At 49.2% G+C, this 27672-nt stretch overlaps 1 protein-coding gene across 2 annotated transcripts; it reads left to right on the forward strand.

The window, feature by feature from the left end:
* Positions 1-2425: 2425 nt before the first annotated feature.
* On the forward strand, positions 2426-27612 carry LOC130490536 (zinc finger protein 184-like). 2 transcript variants are annotated; one of them, XM_056864363.1, is made up of 8 exons: positions 2426-3128; positions 7521-7647; positions 8448-8552; positions 11650-12321; positions 15235-15630; positions 22165-22608; positions 25461-26094; positions 26907-27612. In XM_056864363.1, exons 1-8 carry the CDS (start codon positions 2427-2429, stop codon positions 27610-27612), a joined length of 3786 nt encoding a protein of 1261 aa, XP_056720341.1. In that variant the 5' UTR covers position 2426. The 2 variants fall into 2 exon arrangements, 1 of the variants encoding a protein (XP_056720341.1); XR_008933838.1 differs by lacking the exons at positions 7521-7647; positions 8448-8552; positions 11650-12321; ... (2 more) ...; positions 25461-26094; positions 26907-27612 and adding an exon at positions 3494-3568 and having other exon boundaries at positions 3018-3128.
* Positions 27613-27672: the final 60 nt, after the last annotated feature.

Below are 27672 nucleotides of genomic sequence, written 5' to 3' on the forward strand. Positions count from 1 at the left end.
GGTCCTCGACTAGGGCCAGAGCCTTCTCGGCTGTGGCCCCGGCCTGGTGGAACTCTCTGTCGAAGGAGACTTGGGGCCATTAAAGATCTGGCCCATTTCCAGTCGGCCTGCAAGGCGGAGATGTTCAACCGGGCCCGTAGTTGAGGGCAGCAATGGGTAACCATGTATGCTGGCCTGGATTGTGGGACCCCCGCCATTTTGCCACCCCTTCTCTCTCTACCTTACCAACTCTCCTGATATTTGGGGCACTTCTAGTTGCTGCACCCCTCCCCCCAGTTTTCCGTAGGGTCAACACTTGATATTTTCACTTGGACTCTGTTGGGTTTTTTTTTTTTTAATAAAGCACCATTTTTATATGGTTTTAGATGCAATGAACTGGATCCACTTGTTGTGGTTTTAATCGCTTTGAAGTCTATTGTTTTGTTATGTGTATGTTAGCCGCCCTGAGCTCTGCTAGACAGGGGGGAGGGCAGGATACAAGTTTAAAGAATAAATAAAATGTTTGAGTACTTCTGGTAGAAGGCCCACATATAAATGCAGAGTAAGTTGATAATAGGCCTGGTAGGGCTTAAATCAGAAACATGGCTAAAGATGGGGAGTTTAAAGTAGCATCAAGTAGCTGCCCTCAAAATCCTCTCCTCAGAGCACGGAGGCCGGGCCTTAGAGGAGCCGCCTCCTTGATTGGCCGTCTTCCCTCTGCTCCCTTTCTCATTGGCTCTCCTTGTTGCCTGTAGGAGGAACTGCAGATTGCCATCTTTTTGTTTAAACTGGCTCAGCTTCTATGTCTTTTAAAAGCAGCTGACCTTGGAGAAACAGTGGATAATTTTTCTCTGCATATCTTGTATGGCGGGAAAGGTTTTTTTTTTTTTTTTTTTTTGCCTGCTGCATTTCTGTGGGTCAGGCTGCTTTTTAAAACTGCAGGAGCCAGGGCTGCCCAAAAAAAAAAAAGGCTGAGTGGATTCAAAATGGCTGCTGTCACGCTAATGTCTTGCTCACAACTTTAATTTGTAACCTGCCTTTGTTATGTGGAAAGAAGAAATTTTGAATTGCAAGCTTAGGAAAGCTAATGCTCACATAATGCAGCGGAAGGTGAAAATTCGGAAGTGGCTGAGAGGCTCAGAGTGGCCAGGTTTTTGATTGGCTGTCTTCCTTCAGCTCTGTCTCTGATTGGCTTTCCCTATTGCATGCGCAAGGGGGAGGGGTGCTGATCAGTGATATGAATTTTCCGGGGGAAATTTGAATTGGATTTTTTTTCCTATTCACATTGAAATAACTTAATTACTTAAATAGTTTTAGCGCAGAACAACAGCATAAAAAGATACAGATAAGACTATGTTAACATATGTGGGTGGAAAATTTTCCAGAAAAAAATATAGCAGTGGAAGATTTTCCGCCCTACATAACTGACATTGGTCGTCACTTTTTAAAACTGGCCATGCTTTTGTGCGCTTTAAGTGTGGGATGTATAGAGATGAAGCCATCCCCCCCGCCCCCACAGCAAATAAATAAATTGCATAGTTAAATTGTGGAATTCCCTGCCCCAGGATGTGGTGATGGCTGCCAATTTGGGAGTCTTTAAGAAGGGAGTGGAGGAGAGGGCTATTCATGGCTACTAGTCAAAATGAATACTAGTCATGATGCATACCTATTCTCTCCCATATCAGAGGAGCACACCTATTGTATTAGGTGCTGTGGAACACAGGCAGGATGGTGCTGCTGCAGTTGTCTTGCTTGTGAGCTTCCTAGAGGCCCCTGGTTGGCCGCTGTGTGAACAGACTGCTGGACTTGATGGGCCTTGGTCAGATCCAGCATGGCTTTTCTTATGTTCTTAAATTAAAGGGAAAGCATAGGAATGGGGTGTTTTCTTTTTTATAAAAAGCAATATGGCAACTGTGAATGCTTCTCACAGGCACCAGGGTTGGCAGAACGGAGGGAAGAGGGTAAAGATGCAGGAAAGCAGCAAGTGAAATCTCTCCAGCATATTGAGAGAAGTTGTGAGGTTTTCATTAAACATGCTAAAAATTCTGCACATTGGATGGTTTCTAAAGGTATAAAAGTGTCTTCAAGAAAGGCAGCGTATAAGTGAAGTAAATAAAGCTGTCACTTAAAGTAAGGTAGTTTAACCATATTCACACTTGGGTGGGAAGGTTTTTTTAAAATCATGCTTACATCCATTTCCATTCTAATTTGCCTTTCTGTTTTATGCAGGCAAGATCGTTGCTTTTAGGAAATCCATCCCCTTGTGGGGGAGGGATGCCTTTGGAAAAAGGGCAGATTTAAAATTTCCAACATTCTGAGAAACATAACTGTAGGACCAGCCAGTTGAAATAAATTTCTGACCACCAAAGGCCAGTGCCTGGACTTCAAGGCACCAGCAGGCGCTTAGCTGGAGCGTCTGGTTCCAGCACCACGCAGGTGGTCCTAAAATGAAGACTGACATGGAGAAGAGTTTGGAAGCCTCAGAGAAGGTCCCACGCATTGTCCAGGTGATGTACTTCAAAGAAGTCCCGAGACCATCTGCGAGCCAGCAGCCGGAGCAGAGTTTGCCCCAGGTGAGGGAAGCCCAGTGGCAGCAGTTTCTCAAGACTCTGCAGCACTCTCACACCGGGTGGGGCAACCCGCAGCTGACCGAAGCGGCACCGTGGGAGGACACCAAAGCCTTCCTGGCTGCCTTTGAGCAAGTGGCCGAGGCTTGCCGGTGGCCTAGAGAAGAATGGGTAGGCCGGCTCCTGCCGGCGCTCAGGGGAGGGATGGAGCAAGTCTATTGCCGGCTGGATCCCAGAGATAGAGGAGACTACGGGAAGGTGAAGGCCGCCCTCTTGCGCGGGGACGCCGTGCAGACGGAGTCCAAGCGGCAGCACTTCCGGCAGTGCTGTTACCAGGAGTGTGAGGGGCCGCGTCGGATTTACGGCCATCTCCAGGACCTCTGCCGACAGTGGCTGAAGCCGGAGCGCCGCACCAAGGAGCAGATCTTGGAGCTGATCATCCAGGAGCAGCTTTTGGCCATGTTGCCGCCCGAAGTCCAGAGCTGGGTGCGGGAGTGCGCGCCGGAGGACTGCATCGAGGTGGTGGCTCTGGCAGAGGACTTTATGATGGGCCGCCGGGCAGCCAAGATGTGGAAATGGCCGGTGAGAATTTGGCCGGGTGGGGGGAGTGATTTGGTGTTGACTATTTTATCTTTGGTTTTAGCTGGGGCTGTTTTTACTATTCCTGTAAGCCGCCTTGAACCCGGAGGACAGGCAAGATATTAACTTTTAAATAAATAAATACATTTATTCTACTTGTTGACGTCCGGTGTGGTCCTGAATATAAAGTTGTGCCCTTCTAAGATCATTGACTTCAATAGACTTAGAAGAATGTAACTCTGTAGGGTTGAACAGGCTAAAAATAAGGGACTAGCACTTTCAGTTGCAACCGGAAGAAAATTCGAGTTAAGAACACGATGAGGCCATTAATCTGCAGCTCTCACCTGGACTTTTGTTGCTTTTCTCAGGTGCCTTTGCAGCAGATTACCATAAATTCGCTGGAGGCAGAAGGGCCCCGGGCAGACGCCACTGCTAGACAGCACAACGCGGGAGTCCGTCAAAACCATGAAGGTGAAATCTGTTTAAAAACTTCAGGTGCTCTTAATCTTTAGCAGTGTAATTGGAGATACAAAGTTGTAGATGATAATCATGCCGTGAGGCAAAAATTGTCTGAGTGATGGGTTCATGTGACTGAATGAATGGTTTGTCACATTGTGTGACCGTTTTGAATAAATATTGGGTTGTTGTACACAAATGGGCGGTAGTGGCTGATTTTGCAGTAGGGTTGCTGACTCTAATTCTAGAAGAACTCCAGGCCCTACCTGGAGGTTGGCAACCCTATCTTACAGCGATAACTTATTACTTTAAAATGTATTTATTCCTGCCTGAAAGAGGCAGTGAAGGGAATAGACGAAACATTGATCTCCTCTTCCTCCATATGAAGCCAGCTGGGTGACCTTGGGCTAGTTGTGGTTCTCTCCGAACTCTCTCAGCCCCACCTGTTGTGGGGAGGGGAAGGGAAGGCGATTGTAAGCCACTCTGAGACTTCTTAAAGGTAAAGCAGAGTATAAAAACCAACTCTTCTTCTTCCTATGCTTTACAGCCAGTGAAAGGATGTCCGCAAGGAATGCTGGTTTCATGCTTTCTCATGAGAGACATGGAATGGCCGGAGCAGGTCTGACTGAGGTATGCAAAGCTTCTGGAAGTGCTGAAAGCAAAGCTTTGGGGTTCTGCTTGGAGGCAAAACTCAATTCTCTGTAGGTTGTTCTCAGCGGAAAATTCTGCCTTGGATTAAGAAGAACTTCTGAACATGTGTGGATTGTTTTAGTGTGCACATGTTTTGGTTTGCACAGTGCCCTGGCATTTGGTGGAAAACAGGCGCTGTTACCGCGCTTGTATTCCCAGCAATGTATTAAGAGTTTGAAAACGTTATAAAAAATACTGTTCGCGCTTTGTTTGGCCCCTTTAGCTGGGAAGACGTCTTGCAACCATTTATAAGCCGTGGTATCCAAAAACCCTTTTAAAGCGATGTATTAAGAGTTTTAAAATGTTGTAAAAAACATCACTGGGAATACAAAGTGCGATAACCCCAAGGGTGTCTAGGCCAGAACGTAGCCTTAAAGTCTTTTGTAGCCTTAAAGTTTTTGTTCTGACACAACCTGCTGTGGACTAGACTCCACAGGTGCATGCAGAAGTCGAATACGTAGACATGAGGTTAAACAGGAAAAAGAAATTGTCAGGGTCAAACAGCTACTAAATGCTGGAAGTACAAGATTGAACAAAATTACATAAAATTCTCAGTCTTGTGTTGATTAACACTGACGATGGGGTGGATCGTACTTCTACCGCTCACTGCAAAGTTTGAAGCTTTGCTCCAAATTAAGTGGTTGTCTTCTTTAAGGAGGGCTCCTTGGAGAATGGTTGGAGCTGTGCCAATAGCCTGGGGGGAGGAAGATGGGGTACTTGTGACCATCCAGGAGATGCAATATATGTCAAATAGCGTATTAGCACACAGTGTATGAATGGGCTGTAGCCGCCCCACCTCTCCGCTGTGAAGCTCTCTGAGTGACAGTTGAGTCTGTTCCTGTCTTTTGACTAGACTAGAGCTTGCCTCACTGGGTTCAGTGGTACCCTGGGAATGATGGATGCTGCTTTGTACTCCTTGAAGGTCAGGATAAAAACATGATAAATGTTCATTTAAAACATGTTGAAGCCTCATTTCTGCCCAACTTACGGTCCCAAAGGCGGCAAACAATAAAAGTGTTCAAACAAGTTAAGAATATGTGAGCCAGCGTGGTGGTGTGGTTAAGAGCAATGGTTTGGAGCGGTGGAGTCTGGTCTGGAGAGCCAGGTTTGATTCCCCACTCCTCCACATGAAAAGCACACACTAATCTGGTGAACCGGGTTGGTTTCCCCACTCTTCCACATGAAGCCAGCTGGGTGGCCTTGGGCTAGTCACAGCTCTCTTAGAGCTCTTTCAGCCCCACCTACCTCCCAGGGTGTCTGTTGTGGGGAAGGGAAGGTGATTGTAAGCCGGTTTGATCCTTACGTGGTAGCAAAAGTCAGCATATAAAAGCCAACTCTTCTGAATGGGAAGCAGGGTCGATAAGAACGAGTAAGGGAATCCCAGATAGAACAGGAAAGTCTTCGTCTGCTGGTGGAAGACATTGATGGAAGGGGACAGAAGACTCTCCCTGAGGGAAGTCCACGGCTTTGAACACAAGCAAAGCCCTGCTGGATCAGACCAGCGTTCCATCTAGTCCAGCATCCTGTCTAACACAGTTACTCTAAAGCAGGGGATCCAGGGGATCCGGCCCTTTGAGAGCTTTTATCTGGCTTCAAGCTGGCCAGGCAGCCACCCCCACACACACTCTCCATCTGGGCTGGCGAGGCATGGCCCGGCTCAACCAAGTGACATTTGTGTCATATCCAACCCTCGTAACAATTGAGTTCGACACCCCTGCTCTAGAGAGCCAACAACAGAGCAGAGAGGCCGAGGCTTTCCCCCAGGCTGCCTCCTGGCACTGGTATTCAGAGGTTTACTTCTTAACGTGGAGGTTCTCTTTAATAGTCGCCACTGATAGACCTCTCCTCCATGAATCTGACTAATCTTGTTTTAAAGCTGTCTGCCTGTGGCCAGTACTATATCCTCTGGCAGTCAATTTCACGTTTTAATAACTTGCTGTGTAGAAGAAGAATTGGTTTTTATATGCCAACTTTCTCTACCACATAAGGAAGGATCAAACCGGCTTACAGTCACCCTCCCTTCCCCTCCCCACAACAGACATCCTGGGAGGTAGGTTGGGCTGAGAGAATGTGACTGGCCCAAGATCACCCCGCTGGCTTCATGTGGAGGAGTGGGGGAAACAAATCCAGTTCACCAGATTAGCCTCCTCCGCTCATGTGGAGGAGTGGGGAATCAAACCAGGTTCTCCAGATCAGAGTCCACCACTCCAAACCACCGCTCTTAACCACTACACCACGCTGGCTCTCAAGTGTAAAGAAGTATTTCCTTTTGTCCTTCCTGAAGTTACCACCTGACTTCATTGGATGCCCTCCTAGTATTTTGGTAGAGGGAGGGAAAGTTCTGTCTGTCCCCACTCTCTACCCCATGCATAATTTTACAAAACTCTGTCATGCTCCCTTTAGTCATCTCTTTTCTAAACTGAGACGATTCAGGCTGTTCAGCCTTTCCTCATAGGGAAGATGCTCCAACCCCCCTTATCATCTTGGTTGCCCTCTTCTGTACTTTTTCTAGCTCCCCAATGTCCTTTTTGAGATAACAGTGACCAGAGCGGCACACACTATGCCAAATGAGGCCACACTGTAGATCTCTTGCGGGGGCATTACAGTATTGGCAGTCGTGTCGTCGGTTCCTTTCCAAGGATCCCTGGCATGGAGTTTTCCCTTTTCACTGCTATGCCAGATGGGTTACATTCTCAGGTTGCTGCCCTTCCAGCCTCAGATGGCAGTGGCAACCAAAGGAGGGCCTCCAAAGATCATAGGATCATCGAGTTGGAAGGGACCACCAGGGTCATCTAGTCCAGCCCCCTGCACACTGCAGGAAATTCACAACTACCTCCCCCTCTCACACACACAGTGATCCCTACTCCATGCCCAGAGGATGGCCAAGATGCCCTCCCTCTCATGAGCTGCCTAAGGTCACAGTCAAAATTGCTGATAGATGGCCATCTAGCCTCTGCTTTAAAACCTCCAGGGAAGGAGAGCTTACCACCTCCTGAGGAAGCCTGTTCCACTGAGGAACTGCTCCTAACTGTTAGAAAGTTCTTCCTAATGTCTAGACGAAAACACTTTTGATTTAAGATGACTGTAGCGGTCCAGTAGGTTTATATGGGGATAGGCGGTCCTTAACATACCCTGGCCCCAAGCCAAATATGGCTGTAAAGGTCCATTTGAAAGACCAATTGTACATGTGCTTTGGGCTTGTTTCTAGGGGTCTGAGCAGGGGCACGTTTTCTGGTTTTTGTTTTCCAGGGGTTTGCGAATTTGAAGGATAGGAGTGTGGCTTTGGAGAGGGGTGGCTGGACCATGGTAAATCTTGATCAGAAGCCCTTGCACTGGGAAATTGCACAGGGGAACTACGGGCATGGCAGCGGTTCAGGTAAGCCTTTTCTCCTTTGGGGGGAGAGGTATTGTTGGGGGAGGGGTGTGTGGGGGTGGTGTTGATGGTTGGTTCATGGAGCTTTAAGATTCAAGTTAAAAGTTGCCCCAATAATAAGGCTGAAAAGAGGGAAAGGCAGTCTATGAACATAAGGGCAGGTGAGAGAGCGCTCCCTTGCTGGATTGGCCCCCGAGGTCTGCCTGGTCTGTTCTTTCCTCCTGTCCCAGCTTTGCGTCCCCCCAGGGGGTTCTAGAGTGGATCTGGAGGCCATCTAGTCCAACCCCCCCCACCCCGCACAGTTCATTCTGAGGTATACTGCCTCTGCACATGGAGATTCCATATAGCTGTCAAGGTCAACAGCCACCAATAGACGGTAACTTCCATAATTTTCATGGATTTGTTTAATTCTTTTTAAAAGCCATCTGAAAATCATTGCATCTGTAAATGTAATTTGTCATGTGATAGTATTGCTTTCTTTATTAGTGCCTGTTGATTTGAGTGGAGAACCCCAACACACGCCACTTCCCTCCTGCCTGCTTCAGCTTTCCTTAACAAGATGGAAGTGGCTTCAGAGGGCCCCTCCTCATAAGCAGGAGGTCTGCTCTCGCTTTTCTCCATGCTTCAAGGATAGCCCCCTGTACGGAGCCCTGCATTAGTCTGTTATCCAGATTTGTGAAGGGGTTGGGCGTTTTGCTCATCAGCCTGCTTGTCAGGAGTCCATTTCACGCCAGAAAAGGGCAAGAATGGGCCAGGCTCCTGATCTTTTCTGTTTGTTTGTCTTCTGTTTTCCCATACCCAAGAAGAACTCTTGGTTCCCACGCCAGAAATCATCTCTCAGCCCGACCAAGAAAGGAGCATCTTCTATATTACTGAGACAGGGGAAACTGTTCCAGCCCTTCCTGCAGGTAAGAGTTTGATGCTGAGGGTGAGAAGCCCCAGACTTAATAATAAATAATAATTTGGTTTTTAGGTAGCTCTCTCTCCCACAAGTCAGACTAAGAGCGGCTTACAACACATTTAAAAACCAGGCAGTGCCTGGCAGCTGGCGGGAGAGTTGGGAGTGAACACATGAAGCTGCCTTCTACCAAATCAGACCCTTGGTCCATCGAAGTCAGTATTGTCTACTCAGACCGGCAGCGGCTCTCCAGGGTCTCAGGCAGGGGTCTCTCACATCACCTACTCGCCTAGTCCCTTTAACTGGAGATGCCGGGGATTGAACCTGGGACCTTCTGCATGCCAAGCAGATGCTCTACCACTGAGCCACAGCCCCTCCCTGCAGCGTCACAAGATAATTTTTTTTAATGTAGCCTTGCGTATTCCTTCACCTTATTACAGCCAAAGGCCAGTATAAAATATACATCTTATGATTATACAGATCCTGCTTACAGCATCCCGTTCGTGCTGCTTAACCTGAAGATTTACCCATAACACCTTGATTCATCATTAATGCCTTCTGTTTCCAACAGACATGAGAGAAATTTTTTTTAATGCAGAGTGCAAAATAAGTCCCCTTATACTCCAGTAGATACTCCACCAAAGACGCCTCAGTGGTGTAAAAGTGTACAAACCAAGATAGCAGGGGAGTAATTAAACAATTTCTGGCATCATCATAATATTCACAATGAAACAATATATGTACTAGCATCTCTACCATACAGCAAGAACATTTGCGTCTCTCTCTCTCTCGGGCAATGAAGAAACCTTCCCTAAAGTACAGCTGATGTGTACTTACCAGAAGTACTTATTAGAAGTGGCAAAGGTGAATTGCCAGAATTGCCAGAAGCTCTGGTAAAACCATAGAGTTTCCAATGATTCCTTGAACTACCCTTTGTTACTTCCAATAAGTACATGAGGCTGTTGGGGGGGGGGGAACACAAACAAATTCTCTCACCTACGGGCAGGTTATCTCCATCCCCACCAGGGGCTGGGCAGCCCTAATCCTGTTTCACATAGTGGCCAACCATCTGACTTGGAAGGTCAGCAAACAAAACCTAGAAGCCGAGACCCTCCTGTGCCATCTCCTGGCACTTACCCTCCCATGCAATCTCCTGGCACTGTTTATGGAGGTTCCCTTTATGGCTAGTAGACATCGACGGACCTCTCCTCCATGAATCTGTGTAATCCCCTTTGAAAGGCTTCTATGCTCGTGGCAGTGAGTTCTACAATTACTCGTTGAGTAAAGAAGTACCTGGGGCACCTTCCTATGAGGAAAGACTGATGAGTGGGACTTTTCAGTTTACAAAACAGATAAAAGGAAGTATTTTTTCACACAATGCATAGTTAAATTCTGGAACTCCTTGCCCCAAAATGTGGTGATGGCTGCCAACTTGGAGGGCTTTAAGAGGGGAGTGGACATGTTCATGGAGGAAAGGGGTATTCATGGCTATTAGTCAAAATGGACACTAGTCATGCTGCATACCTATTCTCTCCAGGATCAGAGGAGCATGCCGAATATATTAGGTACTGTGGAACACAGGCAGGATGGTGCTGCTGCAGTCATCTTATTTGTGGGCTTCCTAGAGGCACCTGGTTGGCCACTGTGAACAGACTGCTGGACTTGATGGGCCTTGGTCTGATCCAGCAGGGCCTTTCTTATGTTCTTAAAGAGACAGTAAGAGGGGACATGATAGAGCTTTATAAATTGTGTGTGGGGCAGAGGAAGTGGGGCAGATAACTTTTTTTCTCCCACTCCCAAAACACTAGAACTCAGGAGCAGCCAGTGAAGCTGGTGGACAGTGGATTCATTCTGGACGGGCAAAAGGCAATACTTCTTGACGCAGCGAGTGATTAAAATGTGGAATTCGCTGCCAGAGGATGTAGTGATCGCTGCAGGCATAGACAGCTTTAAAAGGGGTTTCGACGGCTTCATGGAGAAGATGTTTCTCAGTGGTTACTAGCCATGGTGACTGAAGGGAAAACCTCCACATTCAGTGGCAGTTAGCCTCTGTATGCAGTGTCAGGAGGTAACATGAGGGAAGGGCCATGCCCTTAGTCCCAGTTGCTGGACCTCCAGAGGAAGTGGTCAGTCACTGTGTGAGACAGGATGCTGGACTAAGTGGACCCCTGGTCTGATGCAGCAGGGCTCTTCTTAAGTATTTCCTCTTGACTGTCCTGGGCCTATTGTCTGTTCACTTCCTCCTCCCTCTAATGACATGACTCCAGACACTTTATGAATTGGGGAGAAGTTGGGGTCATTGCCTCCGTAGTTACAGCATCCTTTGGTTAGAAGAAGAGTTGGTTTTTATATGCCGACTTTCTCTACCACTTAAAGAAGAATCAAACCGGCTTACAATCACCTTCCCTTCCCCACAACAGACACTTTGTGAGGTAGGTGAGGCTGAGGGAGCTCAGAGAACTGTGACTAGCACAAGATGTGAACATGTGTAAGAGTGCGGAAACCAGCCTGGTTTAGCCTCTGCTGCTCATGTGGAGGAGTGGGAAATCAATCCCGGTTTTCCAGATTAGAGTTCACTGCTCCAAACTGCTGCTCTTAACAACTACAACATGCTGGTTTTAAAGGCAGCAGAACCACAAGGCGGCGGGGGAGAGCCCTCTAGCTTTTGCATTGGAAGGGGGCCAGCCACTGAATATGTTCATTCAAGATGTCTTCCCGTCTGTTAAATGGGAAGAATGGTGACCACTGGTGGTATTCGGAGTCCATTTGAGAAGCCTCCCAGGTCTCAACTTAGCTCCCTGTCTTCTGAGCCAAACTGGCTTACTTGCTGGCGCAATGACTCTTGGTATGTTTGAGAAGAGAAGGCGGTTTTTATATGCCAACTTTCTCTACCACTTAAGAGAGAATCAAACCGGCTTACAGTCACCTTCACTTCTCCACAACAGACACACCATGAGGTAGGTGCGGCTGAGTGTGACTAGCCCAAGGTCACCCAGCTAGCTTCATGCAGAGGAGTGGGGAATCCAACCCGGTTCACCAGATTAGAATCTGCCCCTCATGTGGAGGAGTGGGGAATCAAACCTTTTTACTTTCCTCTCTTCCACTAGAGAGCAGAATTCTGGGCGAGATCAAGATAGAAAGTTACGAGGATGCACATTCAGATACGGAAGACTCGTTCGAGGCTTTAACAGAAGGCTCCCCGGAGGCAGATCCCATGAGCCCCAAGACCGGCAACGAGAGTCTCAAGAGGAAACTGCGCCCTAGGGAACCTCCAGGCGTGAAGCCGGGCAGACCCGCAGCTCGAGGAACCTCCATGCAGCTCCGCAAAAAAAGAGCCTCCCCGGCAACACCCAAACAGCAGAAGGAGAAAAAACACGAGTGTGAATTGTGTGGGCATCGTACCTATTTTGTGTCGGAACTGCTGAGACATATGAGTGTCCACAATGGGAAAAGGCCCCACCGGTGCCTGGACTGCGGGAGGACTTTCTTGAAGCTCACCTCTTTCGAGGTCCACAAGAAGATGCACGGGCCTGGCCGGAGGATCCGGCCCTTGAGGAAAGCCGTAAGCCGTCGAAGGAAAGGGAGCCGTGTTGGCGCTGTGCGCAGGAGGCGGGTGATCCCGCCGCCCGCCCTTGCCAAGCCTCTGAACACCCACCCAGGAGGAGGGCCTCATTCGTGCGAGGAGTGCGGCCGGAGCTTCTATTGGATGTCGAGCCTTTTTAGGCACTGGAGGATGAAAAGCTGCCACAGGACCCGCGGAAGGCAGGTCAAGCGCAGAGGTGGGTTGCGATGGTGGAGGGTCTCGTGGCTCCTCAGCCATTTCGCTCGTTTTGCAGAAACTCTGTCTTCTGGCGTTACTTTTGCGCTTTGTTTTGTTTCTTCGTTTACTTGATCATTTGTCTTCATTTACTTTATTTATAGCCTAGCTTTCTTCCGAGCGGGGACCCGAAGCAGCTTACATTGTTGTCCTCCTAGTTAAATTGTGGAACTCCCTGCCCCCAGGAAGTTCTCTTCTCCTAGATAAATAGTGGAACTCCCTGCCCCAGGATGTGGTGATGGCTGCCAACTTGGAAGGCTTTCAGAGGGGAGTGGACATCTTCATGGCTGCTAGTCAAAATGGATACTAGTCATGATGCATACCTATTCTCTCCAGAATCAGAGAAGCATGCCTATTATATTAGGTACTATGGAACACAGGCAGGATAATACTGCTGCCGTCGTCTTGTTTGTGGGCTTCCTAGAGGCACCTGGTTGGCCACTGTGTGAACAGACTGCTGGACTTGATAAACCTTGGTCTGATCCAGCAGGGCCTTTCTTATATTCCATTTTTTATCCTCACAATAGCCCTGTGAAGTAGGTAAGACTGAGAGTGTGACTGGCCCAAGATCACCCAGCAAGCTTCCGTGGCCGAGCGGGGATTGGAAACCACTTTAACTACTGTATCACACTGGCTGTAAGATGCAGTCATCTATATTAGTTTTGAATGAGTAGGAGCAAAAAACAGGAGACCCCCCCCCCCCAGTTATCATGTTAAAAGTAAAGGTCCCCTGTGCAAGCACCGGGTCATTCTTGACCCATGGGATGATGTCACATCCTGACATTTACTAGGTAAGACTATGTTTGCGGGGTAATTTGCCAGTGCCTTCCCCAGTCATCTTCCCTTTACCCCCAGCAAGCTGGGTACTCATTTGACCGACCTCGGAAGGATGGAAGGCTGAGTCAACCTTGAGCCGGCTACCTGAAACCAACTTCTGTCGGGATAGAACTCAGGTCGTGAGCAAAGCTTTGGACTGCATTACTGCAGCTTACCACTCTGCACCACTGGGCTCCTGTTATCGTGTTAATGGACTGAAAAGAATCTAATAGTGCACAGAGTCAGGGCCATGGTTTAGTGGTAGAGCATCAGCTTGGCGTTTAGAAAGTACCAAATACAATCATAGTTATCTCCAGTCATTTATTTAGCATATTCGTATTCTGTTTTTTTGGGGGGTGGGGGCTGTCCTGTACACAAAGAGAGGAAAAAGACAAGCCAAACCAGAACAGCAGAGAGGCTTCCGGTGGTCAGGCGGGTCTTTTCACTGCTTCCTCCACCCAGTTTTATGCCTGTTCAGTGTAATTAGTTCACACATTCAGGTGCCGCGTAGAGAGAGAACAAGTGATGAACCTGAAAGTGTGAACTTCCAGTCGCTTCGAGGTTTGCTTCTTCATACTTTTCCCCCCGCTTGGGGGAAAAAAAGGCTGGGAGGGGTGACTCATAAGAGCATCTGTGCTAGCTCAGTCCAGTGGTCTGTCTAGTTTGGGGGTCTCCCTCTGTGGTGCCCGCGAGCACCGTGGCATCCACAGACCCCTTGCCTGGCACCCGCCAAGTGTTCTTAGAAAGAGGGGCAAGGCCAGGTGAGGTTTTTGCCTAGCAAGGCTTCTGATTGGCTGGGCAGATTTTTTTGTTTTTTTAGACGTTGATGGCAGCAGGTGCCACGGGAGCACAGGGGTTTTCACTATTCACAGAAGTAAGCTGCGGCAGACACTTTGTGGTTGGCTCTGTCTCCCGAGGCAGCCATTTTGTGGCTGCGCCTGCGTCATAATTCTGAAGGTGCCCACAGGCTCAAAAAGGCCGGGGCACCCTTTGCATAAGGGCATCGATTTTTTTGGAAACAGGCTGTAAAAATTGTGTCAATTGGGTTGAGGAAACAAATTCAATAATAAGGTTTCTGGCTTAAATTGAGCTATCTTCCTGATATTCCAAAAGACCAATGGATAGTAGCGTTACATATGTTAACTGCAGCTAGAATGGTCTTTGCTAGGCAGTGGAACAAAAAAACCTCCCCTAAGATACAGGACTGGATTTCAAAAATAAAAGAGGTATATATTTTAGTGAATGATGAAATTGATAGTGTAGATCTGAACACATGAAGCTGCCTTCTGCTGAATCAGACCCTGGGTCCATCAAAGTCAGTGTTGTCTACTCAGACCGGCAGCAGCTCTCCAGGGTCTCAGGCAGAGAAGGTCTTTCACATCACCTACTTGCCTGGTCCCTTTAACTGGAGGTGCCAGGGATTGAACCTAGGACCTTCTGCATGCCAAGCAGTTGCCCTTGCACTGAGCCACAGCCCCATCCCTGTTATGGAGAAGAACAATTCAAAGGATGGAAATGTCCACCTTACAATAAGATACAGTTTTGGTTAAGCGAGAAAGGGTTGTAAAGTATTGTGTGACTTTATGTTATTATGGGACTATTTGTTTTCAGTTTATGTATATATTTATTGTTGACTATCCATTTTTATGAATAAACTATTTTTTTAAAGGGGTGGGGACCCTGATATAGTTTATCTCAGTGGCAAATCAGATGCTTCCCCACCCAGAGGCCTTCAAGCAGAGTCCAAAGGCCAAAACCTTCCTCTATAGCTTTCCCCCAGCACTGGTATTCAGAGTTACTTCCTCTGTGCTGCCTCGGAGGGTGGTGGAGTCCCCGTCTTTGGAGGTCTTTAAGCAGAGGCTGGATGGCCATCTGTCGGGAGTCTTTGATTGTGGGATCCTGCATGGCAGGGGGTTGGACTGGATGGCCCTTGTGGTCTCTTCTAAACTTGTGAACTTGTGAATGTTGAGTGTCCACCTAATCATTGTGGCTAATAGCTGTTGATGGATCTGACCTCACATTAACTAATCTTCCATCTTGAAATTACCTGTTGCTGCAGCTGTTGAAGAAATCACACACCATGCTCACCGGGGAAGGACCGAATCAAAATACAGGGTTGCAAAGTTGTTAGGACAGTCCCCAGACACCCTTTCAGAGGCTACCAGGGCTTGCAAGGCGACCCCCATCGCCTCCAGACTGCGTCCAAGGAAGCCCCCAGGGGACGTCCCAGAGGCGAAACCTTCAGACCTGAAGAATCACGTGTGCCCAGAATGCGGGAGGAGATGTATGAAGCCTGCAGACCTCATTCAGCACATGAAGGTTCATACGGGTGAAAAACCCTACGAGTGCCCAAAATGCCAGAGGGCTTTCAGATGGTCAACGAACTTCGTTGCGCACCGGCGGACATGTTGCGCCAAAAGACCTGCTCTTGCGGAACATCGGGTGACACACACAGGTGGGTGAGATGGGACGGTGTAGGCGCTTGACCTAACTCGTGAGGTCTGCATTGTTTCAGTCTGGTCATTTATGCATGGGAGTTTTACCTGAGGTTCGTTGCTGGCTGGACCCACACTTTCCTGTTTGGAATCTCTGCACCAGCAGTCTCCAAACTCAAATCAAGTCCCACCCCTTTAAATGCTGCTTTGTAATTGGCTTACTTTGCAGTGCTCACTGTGAGAGACAGTTCCCCCCCCAAAAAAAAATAACCAATTGCTGCATAAAAAAGCATTTCAGAACAAAAAACAGGGCAATCTGAAAGAAGGGGGGGGGGAATCCAAGCCTCGGTTTTAAAAAGCCTTTCTTCTGCTCAGAAAGAGCCCGCAGGAAGCATTTGAATCCCTACCTCTTTGAAGCTGCTTTGTGATTGGCTGTGAGAGAAAGCCAGCTTCTGTTTCCCACACTTTGCCTTCTGCACAGAGATTTCAGCCGGGCTGAGCTTAGGGGAGAGGGAAGAGTTAGGTTAACAGAGGATTGGGAAGACCCGAACATTGTGAGGGCTGGGCGTGAGGTCATCTGTAATGGATGGAAAACTCATGCAGAACTCCAAGGAACAACTGAGTTAGACGGGGTGAACGCGAGTCCAAGTACCCATGCGTATATGACCTAAGTCTGTTAAAGATCAATTAAGCACCTCCCAACATACAGGGCAGCAGATTTGAAAGCCATAAAAGTTAAAAGTAGGGCCTACGAAGATGACCATAGCGGTCATAGAATCATAGACTTGGAAGGGACCACCAGGGTCATCTAGTCCAACCCCTTGCCCAATGCGGGAATTTCACAACTACCTCCCCCCCACACACAGCGACCCCTACTCCATGCCCAGAAGATGGCCAAGATGCCCTCCCTCTCATGAACTGCCTAAGTTCATAGAATTAGCATTGCTGACAGATGGCCATCTAGTCTCTGCTTAAAATCCTCCAGGGAAGGAGCACTTACCACCTCCCGAGGAAGCTTGTTCCATTGAGGAACTGCTCTTACTGTTAGAAATTTCTTCCTAATGTCTAGATGGAAACTTTTGATTTAATTTCAACCCATTGGTTCTGGTCCGACCTTCTGGGGCAACAGAAAACAACTCAGCACTAACCTCTATATCAGAGCTTCTCAAACTGGGTCGCGACCCCATTGGGGGCCGCGTAAATGCATTTTTGGGGTCGCGAAAAAGCAAAGCAGGAAGCACCGACAACAAGGAGAAGTGGGGGTGGAGAAAAGAAGGACGGGTGGGAGAGGGGAGGACCAACTTGCTTGTCTCGCTGTGAAGGAGTTGGGCGCCAAGCAAGTTGTCCTCCCTTCTCCCGCCCATCCTCTTCTCCTCCCCCCCCCCTCCGCTGCCCTGCTCCCGCCGGACAGACCAACCCGCAGCGGCATTCAGTTCCCTGCCGCCCTTTCGCTTCCTTCCCCGCCCCTGCCCGTGGGAATGCTGTGCCGCGCCCCTCGCGGGGCAGCTGGTGGGGAGGAGGCTGCAGTGCAGGGGGGCGCTGGCCAGCTCCCCTCCGGAGCGGGCGAGGGCCTTCCGAGGGCAGCAGCAGGGAGCCCGCCCCGAGCAAGGAGCAAGAATGGGCGCTGCCCTTCTGCAGGCCCCCACCTGCTGTGGGTGGCCCCCACGCTCCCCCCCCCCACGGCCCTGGGAAGGACAGAAGAGGCGGGTGGAGCAGCTACCTGCGGGGTGGGGGTGGTGGCCGCCAGCTGCGTCTCCCTTGGCCGGGCTTTTGTGCCTGGCCAGCCCCCACTGCTTAGGCCAGCATCTTAGCCCAGAGCTGTGGCCTGTGGGTGGTGCGCGGGCCAGAGGAGGGCGGCGGGGTGGCAGGGGGTCTGCCTTCGCAAAGTCGGCAGCCAGGAGCCCCTCTGTGAGCATACAGCAGTGAGGCCCCGCAACAAATGGGAAGGGGTCTCCGAGGGCCATGGGGTCTGACCAGGCAAAAAATAATAGCAATTCATGGCTATTAGTTAGAATGGATACTAGTCATGCTGCATACCTATTCTCTCTAGTATCAGAGGAGCATGCCTATTATATTGGGTGCTGTGGAACACAGGCAGGATGGAGCTGCTGTGGCGGTCTTATTTGTGGCTTCCTGGAGGCACCTGGTTGGCCACTGTGTGAACTGACTCCTGGACTTGATGGGCCTTGGTCTGATCCAGCAGGGCCTTTCTTATGTTCTTATCCACATGTGCCAAGAAAAGGTAAATCAACGAGCAGCACCTTTCTGTCTGCGCTATTTTCCGTTTCATCCATCGAGCCTGTCCTCGAGTCCCCGAATCCACCAGCCTTGCCCCCCCGCCACCCCCAGCCTGGAGCTTCAGTCAGCGGTTTCCAGGTTTGGGGAGGGGGTCGCTTGGCCCAGAAGGGACTCTCTGCCCGCCTCCCCTTCGCTGAATCCTGCGGCCTCCTGTCCTGCCTCGCCTGGCACCACACGCAGAGGGCTCGTCAGGTCACACTCAGCGCCTGGGAATGGGCAAAGGCGGTGAAACTGCCCTGCCGGGAAACTGCAGCCGCGGTGGCAGTGCTGGTGCCCTCTGCTCCTGGAGAGCGTGCATGGGGGGCATGTTCTTGCTGGGCATTGCAGCAGCATTCTGCCTGTGTTCCACAGCATCTAATATGTTCAGCATGCTCCTCTGATCCTGGAGAGACTAGTGTTCATTTTGACTAGTAGCCTTGGATAGCCCTCTCCTCCATCAACATGTCCACTCCCCTCTTCAAGCCTTCCAAGTTGGCAACCATCACCACATCCTGGAGCAGGGAGTTCCACAGTTTAACTATGGGGGTTACCACACTTTGAATTCCCAGCGATGTATTAAGAGTTTGAAAATGTTATTAAAAAAAATCGCTTTAAAAGGGTTTTTGGATACCACGGCTTATAAATGGTTGGAAGACGTCTTCACAGCTAAAGGGGCCAAACAAAGTGCGGACACTGTTTTTTATAACGTTTTCAAACTCTTAATACATCAGTGGGAACACATAGAAAGTGCGAACAGTATTTTTTATAACATTTTCAAACTCTTAATACATCGCTGGGAATACAAGTGCGGTAACTTTGTATGAGTTGTGTGAAGAAATACTTCCTTTTATCAGTTTTGAATCTCCAGCTTCAGCAGCTGACGCCACTTTCTGGAATTATGAGAGGGAGAAAAGCTTCTCCCTGTCCATTCATAATTTTATAGACTTCTATCATGTCTCCCCTTAACCGCCTTCTTTCCAAGCTAAAAAGCCCTAAGCTTTTTAACCACTTCTCATAAGGCAGTTGCTCCAGTCCCCTGATCATTTTGGTCACTCTTTTCTGCACCTTCTCAAGCTCTGCAATATCCTTTTTGAGGTGTGACCAGAACTGTACACAGTGTGGTCTCACCATAGATTTGTACATAGGCAGTTTTATGTCAGCAGTCTTATTCTCTATTCCTCGTCTAATTATGGCCAGCATGGAATTTGCCTTTTTTACAGCAGCCACACACTGGGTTGACATCTTCATTGAGCTATCCACTACCACCCCAAGATCTCTTTCTTGGTCTGTTGCTGCCAGCACAGATCCCATCAGTGTATATATGAAACTAGGATTTTTTGCCCCATTACGCATCACTTTACACTTGACTGCATTGAATCTCATTTGTTATTTTAATGCCCATTCTTCCAGTTTTCAGAAATCCTTTTGGAGCTCTTCAGTCTGATTTAACCACCCTATTTTATATACCGTATATACTCGCGTATAAGAGGAGTTTTTTAGCCATGATTTTTGGCTTAAAAAACTCACCTCGGCTTATACTCGGGTCAATACGGTAATTCGCGGTAGGCGGCGGTTTCTTTGGAGCCGTGCTGAATCTCCTGCCAGGCCCTCTCCCAGCCCGCTCCCGCTGGCCAGCTGATGGGCGGGCTGTCCCGCCTTCCCCCCCCCCCGATCTTGCCTTCTGTGCGGCGGCGGCGGTTTCTTCCCCCCCCACCCCACTGTGCCTTCTGCTGGGTGGCAACGGCGGCGGTTTCTTCCCCCCCACCCCCCCACCTCACCTGGGTCGGTCCTCCCGTTTGCCAGCTGATCCGTGGGCCTTGTCCTCCCGCTCTAAAATGGCGGCCGCCATTTTAGAGCGCAGCATCGCCGCCTCTCCTGGTGAGTAGGGGGTTCACGGGCTCTTCCCCCTCCCCCCCTTGGATGGCGCTGGGGTCGGGGTGGGTCTGGAGGGGCTGGGCAGGAGGGCGACCTGGGGCAGGGGCGAGATCGTCCTGGCGCCGCCATTTTAGAGCGCAGCATTTTCGACCCTCGGCTTATACTCGGGTCAATTAAAAATTCCCTTTTCTGGCCTCAAATTTGGTGCTTCGGCTTATACTCGGGTCGGCTTTTACGTGAGTATATACGGTACCTTATATACCTGGGGTCCCCTAAAAATTTCTTGGGCAAAAAGGGGCCGCAAGTGGAAAAAGTTTGAGAAGCTCTGCTCTATATGACAGCCCTTCAAGTATTTGAAAATGGTTATCATGTCCCCTCTCAGTCTTCTCCTCTTCAGGCTAAACATACCCAGCTCCTTCAACCTTTCCTCATAGGACTTGGTCACGCAGGTTCATAAAGGAGTAGGCATCTCTGTTGGTCCCAGACTGTACAGGGTTTAAAAGCTTAGGGCCAACACCTTGAATCATGCCCAGGAACAGATCGGGAGCCATGTGGGTGGACCAAGACTGGAGTGATAAATGTTCCTTACGATTCTCAACGGCAGCTCCACGTAGGGTGCATTGCAGTGATCTGATCTAGATGTAACCAGGGCTGGGCACCACGGTGGCCAGGTAGCTTTCTGCCCAGAAAGGCTGCCGTTGGCAAACCAGTCAAAGCTGGTAAAAGACCCTCCTGGTCACAGCTGCCACCTGCTTACCCAACAAAGAAGCCTGGGTCCAAGATTTTAGGTGATTGCATGTTTCTGCTCTCACTCACCTGAAACAAACACACATACAGGTGCCATTCACTTCCCTTTGAAGGTGACTACTACACTCTTTTCCTCCGGAAGTTCAGCATTTTGACAGATTGGCCAGGGATCCTGGAGGGTTTTTGTTATTGTTGCCATCTTCTGGGCATGGTGTAGGGGTCACTGGGGGTGTGGGGGTGAGGTAACTTGGAAGGCTTTAAGAGGGGAGTGGACATGCTCATGGAGGAGTGGGGCTATCCATGGCTACTAGTCAAGATGCATACATGTTCTCTACAGCAGAGGTTCCCAAACTGTGCTCCAAGGGGCACTTGGTGCTCTGTAAAACATCTAGTGCTCTGTGAAGAGATTGGAAAGAAAAATACTACTGTCATTCAGTTTAGTATATAGGTGCTAGGTGAAAATTAGTGCTCCATGATGAATTTCTCTCTTGAAAAGTGCTCCATGACTCAAAAAGTTTGAGAAACTCTGCTATCCAGGATCAGAGGAGCATACCTATTACCTTGGGTGCTGTGGAACACAGGCAGGATGGTGCTGCTGCAGTCGTCTTGTTTGTGGCTTCCTAGAGGCACCTGGTTGGCCACTGTGTGAACTGACTGCTGGACCTGATGGGCCTTGGTCTGATCCAGCATGGCCTTCCTTATGAGGTTGGACTAGATGACCCTGGTAGTCCCTTTGTGATTCTATGAATAGGTATCTGGTCGTTAAGAACTGGGTTTTTGGACCTGACATGTTGATCAGTTGACTAGTTCTTCCGACTACCAGCAGTTTTTAACTAAATTGTTAATTTTAACTAGTGGTTTTTTTATGTATTGTATTTTGTTTGCATTGTAAGTCCCCTTGAGTTCCTGTTAGGTAGAAAGATGGCTAAATAAAAAATGCAAGCTATCCAGTAGTTTTCTGGGCCAACCCCATCGCCTACTCTTGATAGAACATAGCATTCAATTCCATTCTTTCAAAAAGTTTGGGCTCCACCTTTCTACAATATAGGCTGAAAAAGTTGAATTTTTTCTGTTCGGCCAAAACTGGCATCCATTCGACATATTCTGATATATTTTTGCCAACCTCCAGGTTAAAAAAAATAAATGCCACTGACTTCCCAGTTTTCTCATGTTTGCAAGTTTACTGGGAAGGGGGAGGAGTGACACTATCATTAAAAAAGAAGAAGGATAGTTGATTTTTATATGTCGACTTTCTCTGTCACTTAAGGGAGAATCAGACCGGCTTACAATCACCTTCCCTTCCCCTCCCCACAACAGACACCCTGTGAGGTAGGTGGGGCTGAGAGAGTGTGACTTGCCCAAGGTCACCCAGCTGGCTTCATGTGTAGGAGTGGGGAAACCAACCGAGTTCACCAGATTAGCATCCACCTCTCCAAACCACCCCTCTTAACCACTACTCCAGATACCTTCATGTTCAGAAATTTCCGCACATCTGATTTCACTGAATAGCTGAGATTTGCCATTTGTAATACACCAGTTGCATTTCTCGCTAACTTTGTCAATTGATAGTGCTAAGTAGGAGCAGGAAGACCTTAATCATCAGACACGATCAGATTTTCAAAGTTGTCATCTGTTTGTTTACTATCCCCTTGCAGGCGACGAGCAGCTGTGTAAAGTGAAGCAGGAAGAGATCAAGTCAGAAGATGAATTTGGGACGTGGCCCATAGAAGCCCCCGGTGCCATTTCCCCCCAGGGTTACGAAGTTAGGTCCCCGTTGACGGTGAAGCCAGACGAGCTTCAAGACGAGGAACAGGAGGAGTCCGACCCGCCCGGCACGGGTGCCTTTTCCAGAAGAGCAGTGGGCCGTCCAAAAAGAAAGAAACACCCATGCCTGGAATGTGGGCGCAAGTTCCTAAGGTTTTCGGACATGCTTAACCACACAAAAGTCCACACCGGAGTGAAAAATTATGAGTGCTACGATTGTGGGAAAACTTTCCGGTGGGCGGCCCACCTTTCCGAGCACCAGAGAAACCACAAGAACTACCCTAAGGAGCCCGCTCCTGGTCCCGGTCTAGCAGAATGCGACGTCATTCTGGAAGGTGGGTGTGTCTGAGGGTAGTCCACCACATAGAATCATAGAGTTGGAAGGGGCCACCAGGGTCATCTAGTCCAACCCCCTGGGTCATCTGGTCCAAACTACCTCCCCATCACACCCCCAGTGACCCCCTACTCCATGCCCAGAAGATGGCTAAGGTTCCCTCCCTCTCATCATCTGCCTAAGGTCATAGTATCAGCATTGCTGACAGATGGCCATCCAACCTCTTCTTAAAAACCTCCAGGGAAGGAGAGCTCACCACCTGAGGAAGCCTGTTCCACTGAGGAACCACTCTAACAGTTAAAAAATTCCTCCTAATGTCTAGACCAGTGGTTCCCAACCTTTTTTTGACCAGGGACCACTAGGACCTTTTTGTTCGGTGCAGGGACCTCAAGGTTCAAAATAAAAATTCCAGGAATTTGAAAATAAACTTTAATCATAACTGTTAGTTAAACATTAAACTTAGAATTATATTTGAATATATATATTTTATAATAGAGAACTTTTAATTGAAAATATTAATTTATTATGGGTTTATAACTTTGTTTCGCGGACCTTAATTTAGTTCTCGCGGACCCCTGGGGGTCCATGGACCCCTGGTTGGGAACCAGTGGTCTAGACGGAAACGCTTTTGATTTAATTTCAACCCGTTGGTTCTGGTCCAACCTTCTGAGGCAACGGAAAACAACTCGGCACCAGCCTCCATATGACGGCCCTTCACATACTTGAACGTGGTTATCATATCTCCTCTCAGTCTTCTCTTCAGGCTGAACATACCCAGCTCCTTCAACCTTTCCTCATAGGACCGTGTTGGCGAACGCATGGCATGCATTGGGCACACGTGGGGAGCCGTCGCCATGGACGGGGCGGGCGGGGCGCTCCTCCGCTTGCAGCAGCCGGAGCCTTTCTGCGTGGCGGCCGTGCTGCGCTCCCTTCGGAAGAGGCATCCTCTCCGACGCCTCCCTCCAGAGGCCGGGCTGGGCGCAGTAGAAGGGGCGGGGGCCCTCTCCCGGGGGCAGGGCCAGGGGAACTGGGGTGGGGGCAAGGGACTAGGCGGCACTCTCCTGGCCGAAGCCTCCTTCTGACGGCGGTGGCCTGGAGCTGGACTTTTGGGAGCCGCCTGAGGGGAACGAGGAGGAGGAAGGCAGCGAAGAGGAGCTGCTGCTGGAGCTTAGAGCCCCGGCGTCGTTGCCTCTGGCCTCACCGCCCCCGCTGTCATCCCCCCGGGCTGGCCTCGGTGCTGCTGCCACTGGCGGGGGCCTTTGAGGGGGCCGGCAGGGAAGAGTGCCCAACACACCGCCTTTCTCCCCCCACCTGCGTGCACACGCATCAGCAGGGCTGAAGGCTTCGTGCCTCGTATGCAGGCGGCTGGCTTCTTCCTCTTTCCCCTCCTCCCGCCCCCCAACAGCTGACAGGCGGTGGGGAGGCCAGCGGCAAGGAGGCTGGGCCTCCTCCTACAGGCTCCAGCAGCAGCAGCAGCTCCTCGTCCCCCTCAGGCGACTCCCAAAAGACCAGGTCCAGGCCACAGCTGTCGCCATTGTCGTCCTCCTCAGGCGCCTCTCCCCGGCGGTTTTCCAGGCGGCCCCTCAACAGCTGCACGTCCGCCAGAGAAGGGCCTGCCATCTCCCTCCATCCTTTCTCCCCCTTCTCCTTTCCTTTCTTCCTCCCTCCCTCCCTTTCATCCTTTCTTCCCCAGTTCCTTCCTTCTCTTTCCTTTCCCAGTTCCTGGGAGAGCTACACCTGGTATGGCCCCGGAATGATGCTATAAATATGCAAATGGCCCTTTGCAGGAAAAAGGTTCCCCACCCCTGCGGTAGATGCTTTCGGCCGTGTTGGCTTAAATTGCCATGTTTAAATTGCCGTGTTGGCACTTGGCGGTAAATAAGTGGGGTTTGGGTTGCAGTTTGGGCACTCGGGCTCTAAAAGTTTTTTTGGGGGGGAGGTAATTGCTGATTGCTCTTCTGTGTTGTATTGTGAAGCACTCCGAACAACTGTTCTGGGTGAGCTGGCCCTGGTCAGGAAAGGGTGGGGTGAAAGTAGGGTTCCCAACCTCCAGGTACTAGCTGGAGATCTCTGATCTCCAGCCGTTAGAGATCAGTTCCCCTGGAGAAAATGGAAGCTTTGGAAATTGGACTCCATGGCATTGAAGTTCCACCCCAAACCCTGCCCTCCTCAGTCTCCGCCCCAAAAATCTCACACTGATGGCAAAGAAGGACCTGGCGACCCTACATAAAGATCTAATAAAATTAAAAGCAGTTTGTGCAAAAAGCTTAAGTAAATCAGCTAATAGTCTCTTTCTGCAAGACGAGGAGAGGGGGCGTGATTCACTGGCAGAGCATCTGTTTGACACACAGAAGGTCCTGGGTTCAGTCCTTGGCATCTCCAAGTTAAAAGCATTAGGTAGGAGGCCTGGAGACCCTGGAGAACCACTGCCTGTCTGAATACACAATACTGACCTTCATGGTCTGCTTCAAAATAAGGCAGCTTTGTGTGTGTCTATGTGACGAGATGCCACACCCCTGAATTGTTTTTTTCGTACTTCCTAGCTCCCATGACCCACTGGTTTTGAGCAGTTAACAGGGAGGTTTTTCCCCCTGTTCCTTTAAGGAAAATAAGGTGGGGAGACACTTGGCCACTGCCGGTGTTATACTTGGATCTCTCTCCACCAGCAAAAAGAGGACTATTTATCACCTGTTACAGTGGTGGGTAGTTTAGTTAAAATAGGAGTAATCCATTGCTCATGTCGGCGTTTGAAACAGGGACTCTCCAGCATTGTGTGAGAAAGCATATTAATTTTCTTCATGTTACTTTAGCCAAATATATATATAATATTATTATTATTTTCTATCCTTGCAGATGAAGAAGAGTTGATCCACATTCTGGAGAGGAATTTTCAGAAGGGAGGGACCAAATCAGGAGGTTTCCTTCGGACACAGTCAGAAGAATCCCCGGATGCTGCCTCCGAGGACATCGAGTACCATAAGGTCAGGGCTACCTCAAAGTTGCGTCCGAAGATGCGTGGAAGGGTGCGGCAGGGTCTGAAAATGGCGGCTGCGAAGAAAAGCAAGTATGGCAAATACGACCAAAAAGAAAAGAAACACAAGTGTAACGTATGCGGGCACAGGACCTATTACTTGTCTGATTTACTCAGGCACGTGAACGTCCACAAGAGGGAGAAGCCCTACAAATGTCTCCAGTGTGGCAAAGCCTACACGCAGAATTCGGCCTTTCTTTTCCACCAGAGAAGTCACTCGTCCGTCAGCAGTTCCAGCGGCAGGAAGAGCGTCGCAGCCCGGAGGGGTGGGAAAAGAACTCATAAATTGTCTGGCCTTGTTAAACCGACGCAAAGCCGCACAGAGGAGAAGCCTTTCCTTTGTGAAGAGTGTGGGCAAGCCTTTAAGTGGCCTTCAAACCTCTCCAGGCACCGGAAAATCCACAGGGATGGCCAGGAAACCTCATTTGTGGGGAGTCAGAAAACTGAAGCAGGTTGGTTGGTTGGTGTGCTGCTGGTTGGTGAAAGGGGCACTTGCCTCCCTGGCTCACTTTTCTTTCTGCAGAAATTTGATGACTTGTTTTGGCCTACCATTAGCAGTTCTCTAGGTTCTTTCCCAATCCCATGGGCGTCTTTGGGGTCTCAGACTAGGAAAGAAAGGAATTTAAGTTCAACCCATTGCTCCCTCCTTCCTGGTGGACATATCCCAGGCATTGGTTTAATACAGCCCACGGCTCTTCCAAAACAGACTGGGGAATCCCGGGAGGTCTCTATTCCTTCTGCCCTGTCTTGCCATACCCTAGTTGCCAGTTCGCCTGTCTTGGCATCTTTAGCTTCCTGATAGGCACCTCTTTTCAGTGACAACCACCAACATTAATTTCTAATTATTCAGCTTTGTTCAGCTAATTAAGGAAGTCTGCATTAATTAATTAATTAAATTTTCTTGTAGCAAAAAACTTAATCATAACGTAAGCTTCATTTCACTTTCTGTACTTCAATCCAAGCTTCAATTGGATCTTTGGAAATGTATCCTGTTTCCAAAATTTAGCAAAAACATTGGAAGGCAGGGTGTAAAAAAAATTCTGGTATCAGGAAGCAAAGTGTAGGCTTGCCTCTTCCTGCTCATTCCTGCCATCGCGTGAGAGAATGCCTCAATATAAATAGGTGTTGCTGATAAAACCACAGTTCCTGAAGGAGTGTCAGTGGATCGTTCAGGGATTAGAGGCCCAGCTGACTTGTCCCTTTCTGTGTTTTTGGTAGTTCCTTGACTGGAGCTGTCTCATGTCTGGATTGTTTTTCCCCTCAGGCAGCAGTAAGCCAAACAAGATGGCGGTAGAGAATTCCCCGCAGGTAAGAGCTACTCTAAAGAGAATGGGTGAGACATCGGCGGAAATAACCCCTGGGGTCGCTTCTGTGACGGTCGTGATTAATGACAGAAGGTGGAAGTCCAAGAACCAGCCTAGTATGAAATTGGCAAAAGGGAAGCTAACGATGAAGGAAGCACCACAAGCAGAAAGATTCTTGTATTCAAAAAGCGGGGCAGCGTATCGCTACAAATCTGGACTTGTGACACATCGGAAGACCCGTGCAAAAAAGCATCAGTGTAGAGTATGCAAAAAATCTTTTTCAGCAAAATGTCTCCTCCATGATCATGAAAACATCCACACGGGAGCAAAACCCCACAAATGCGACGAATGCGGGAAATGCTTCGCTTGGAGGAATAAGTTGCTCCGCCATAAGAAAATTCACATCGGAGTGAAACCCTATCAGTGCCCCGAGTGTGAGAAATCCTTCTTTCGGAAAGACAGCTTGATGGCCCACCTACAATCTCATGGCTCCTCCTGCGCATATCAGTGCTCGCAGTGTGGCAGGGGGTTCAGCGAGAGGGATCAGCTGTTCAGACACCAGAGAATCCACGCGGGGCGGCAACCTTACGAGTGTGAGGAGTGCGGTCGGGGTTTTAGCCGGAAAGATTATTTGATTAGACATCAGCAGCAGCATGCAGAGGAGAAGTAATGTGAGCGAGCAGAGGCCAGAGTAAATTTACGAAGGTGTTTGCATGTGTTGTAATAACTG

Source organism: Euleptes europaea, chromosome 1, assembly GCF_029931775.1.
Source record: "Euleptes europaea isolate rEulEur1 chromosome 1, rEulEur1.hap1, whole genome shotgun sequence".
Lineage (NCBI taxonomy): Eukaryota > Metazoa > Chordata > Lepidosauria > Squamata > Sphaerodactylidae > Euleptes > Euleptes europaea.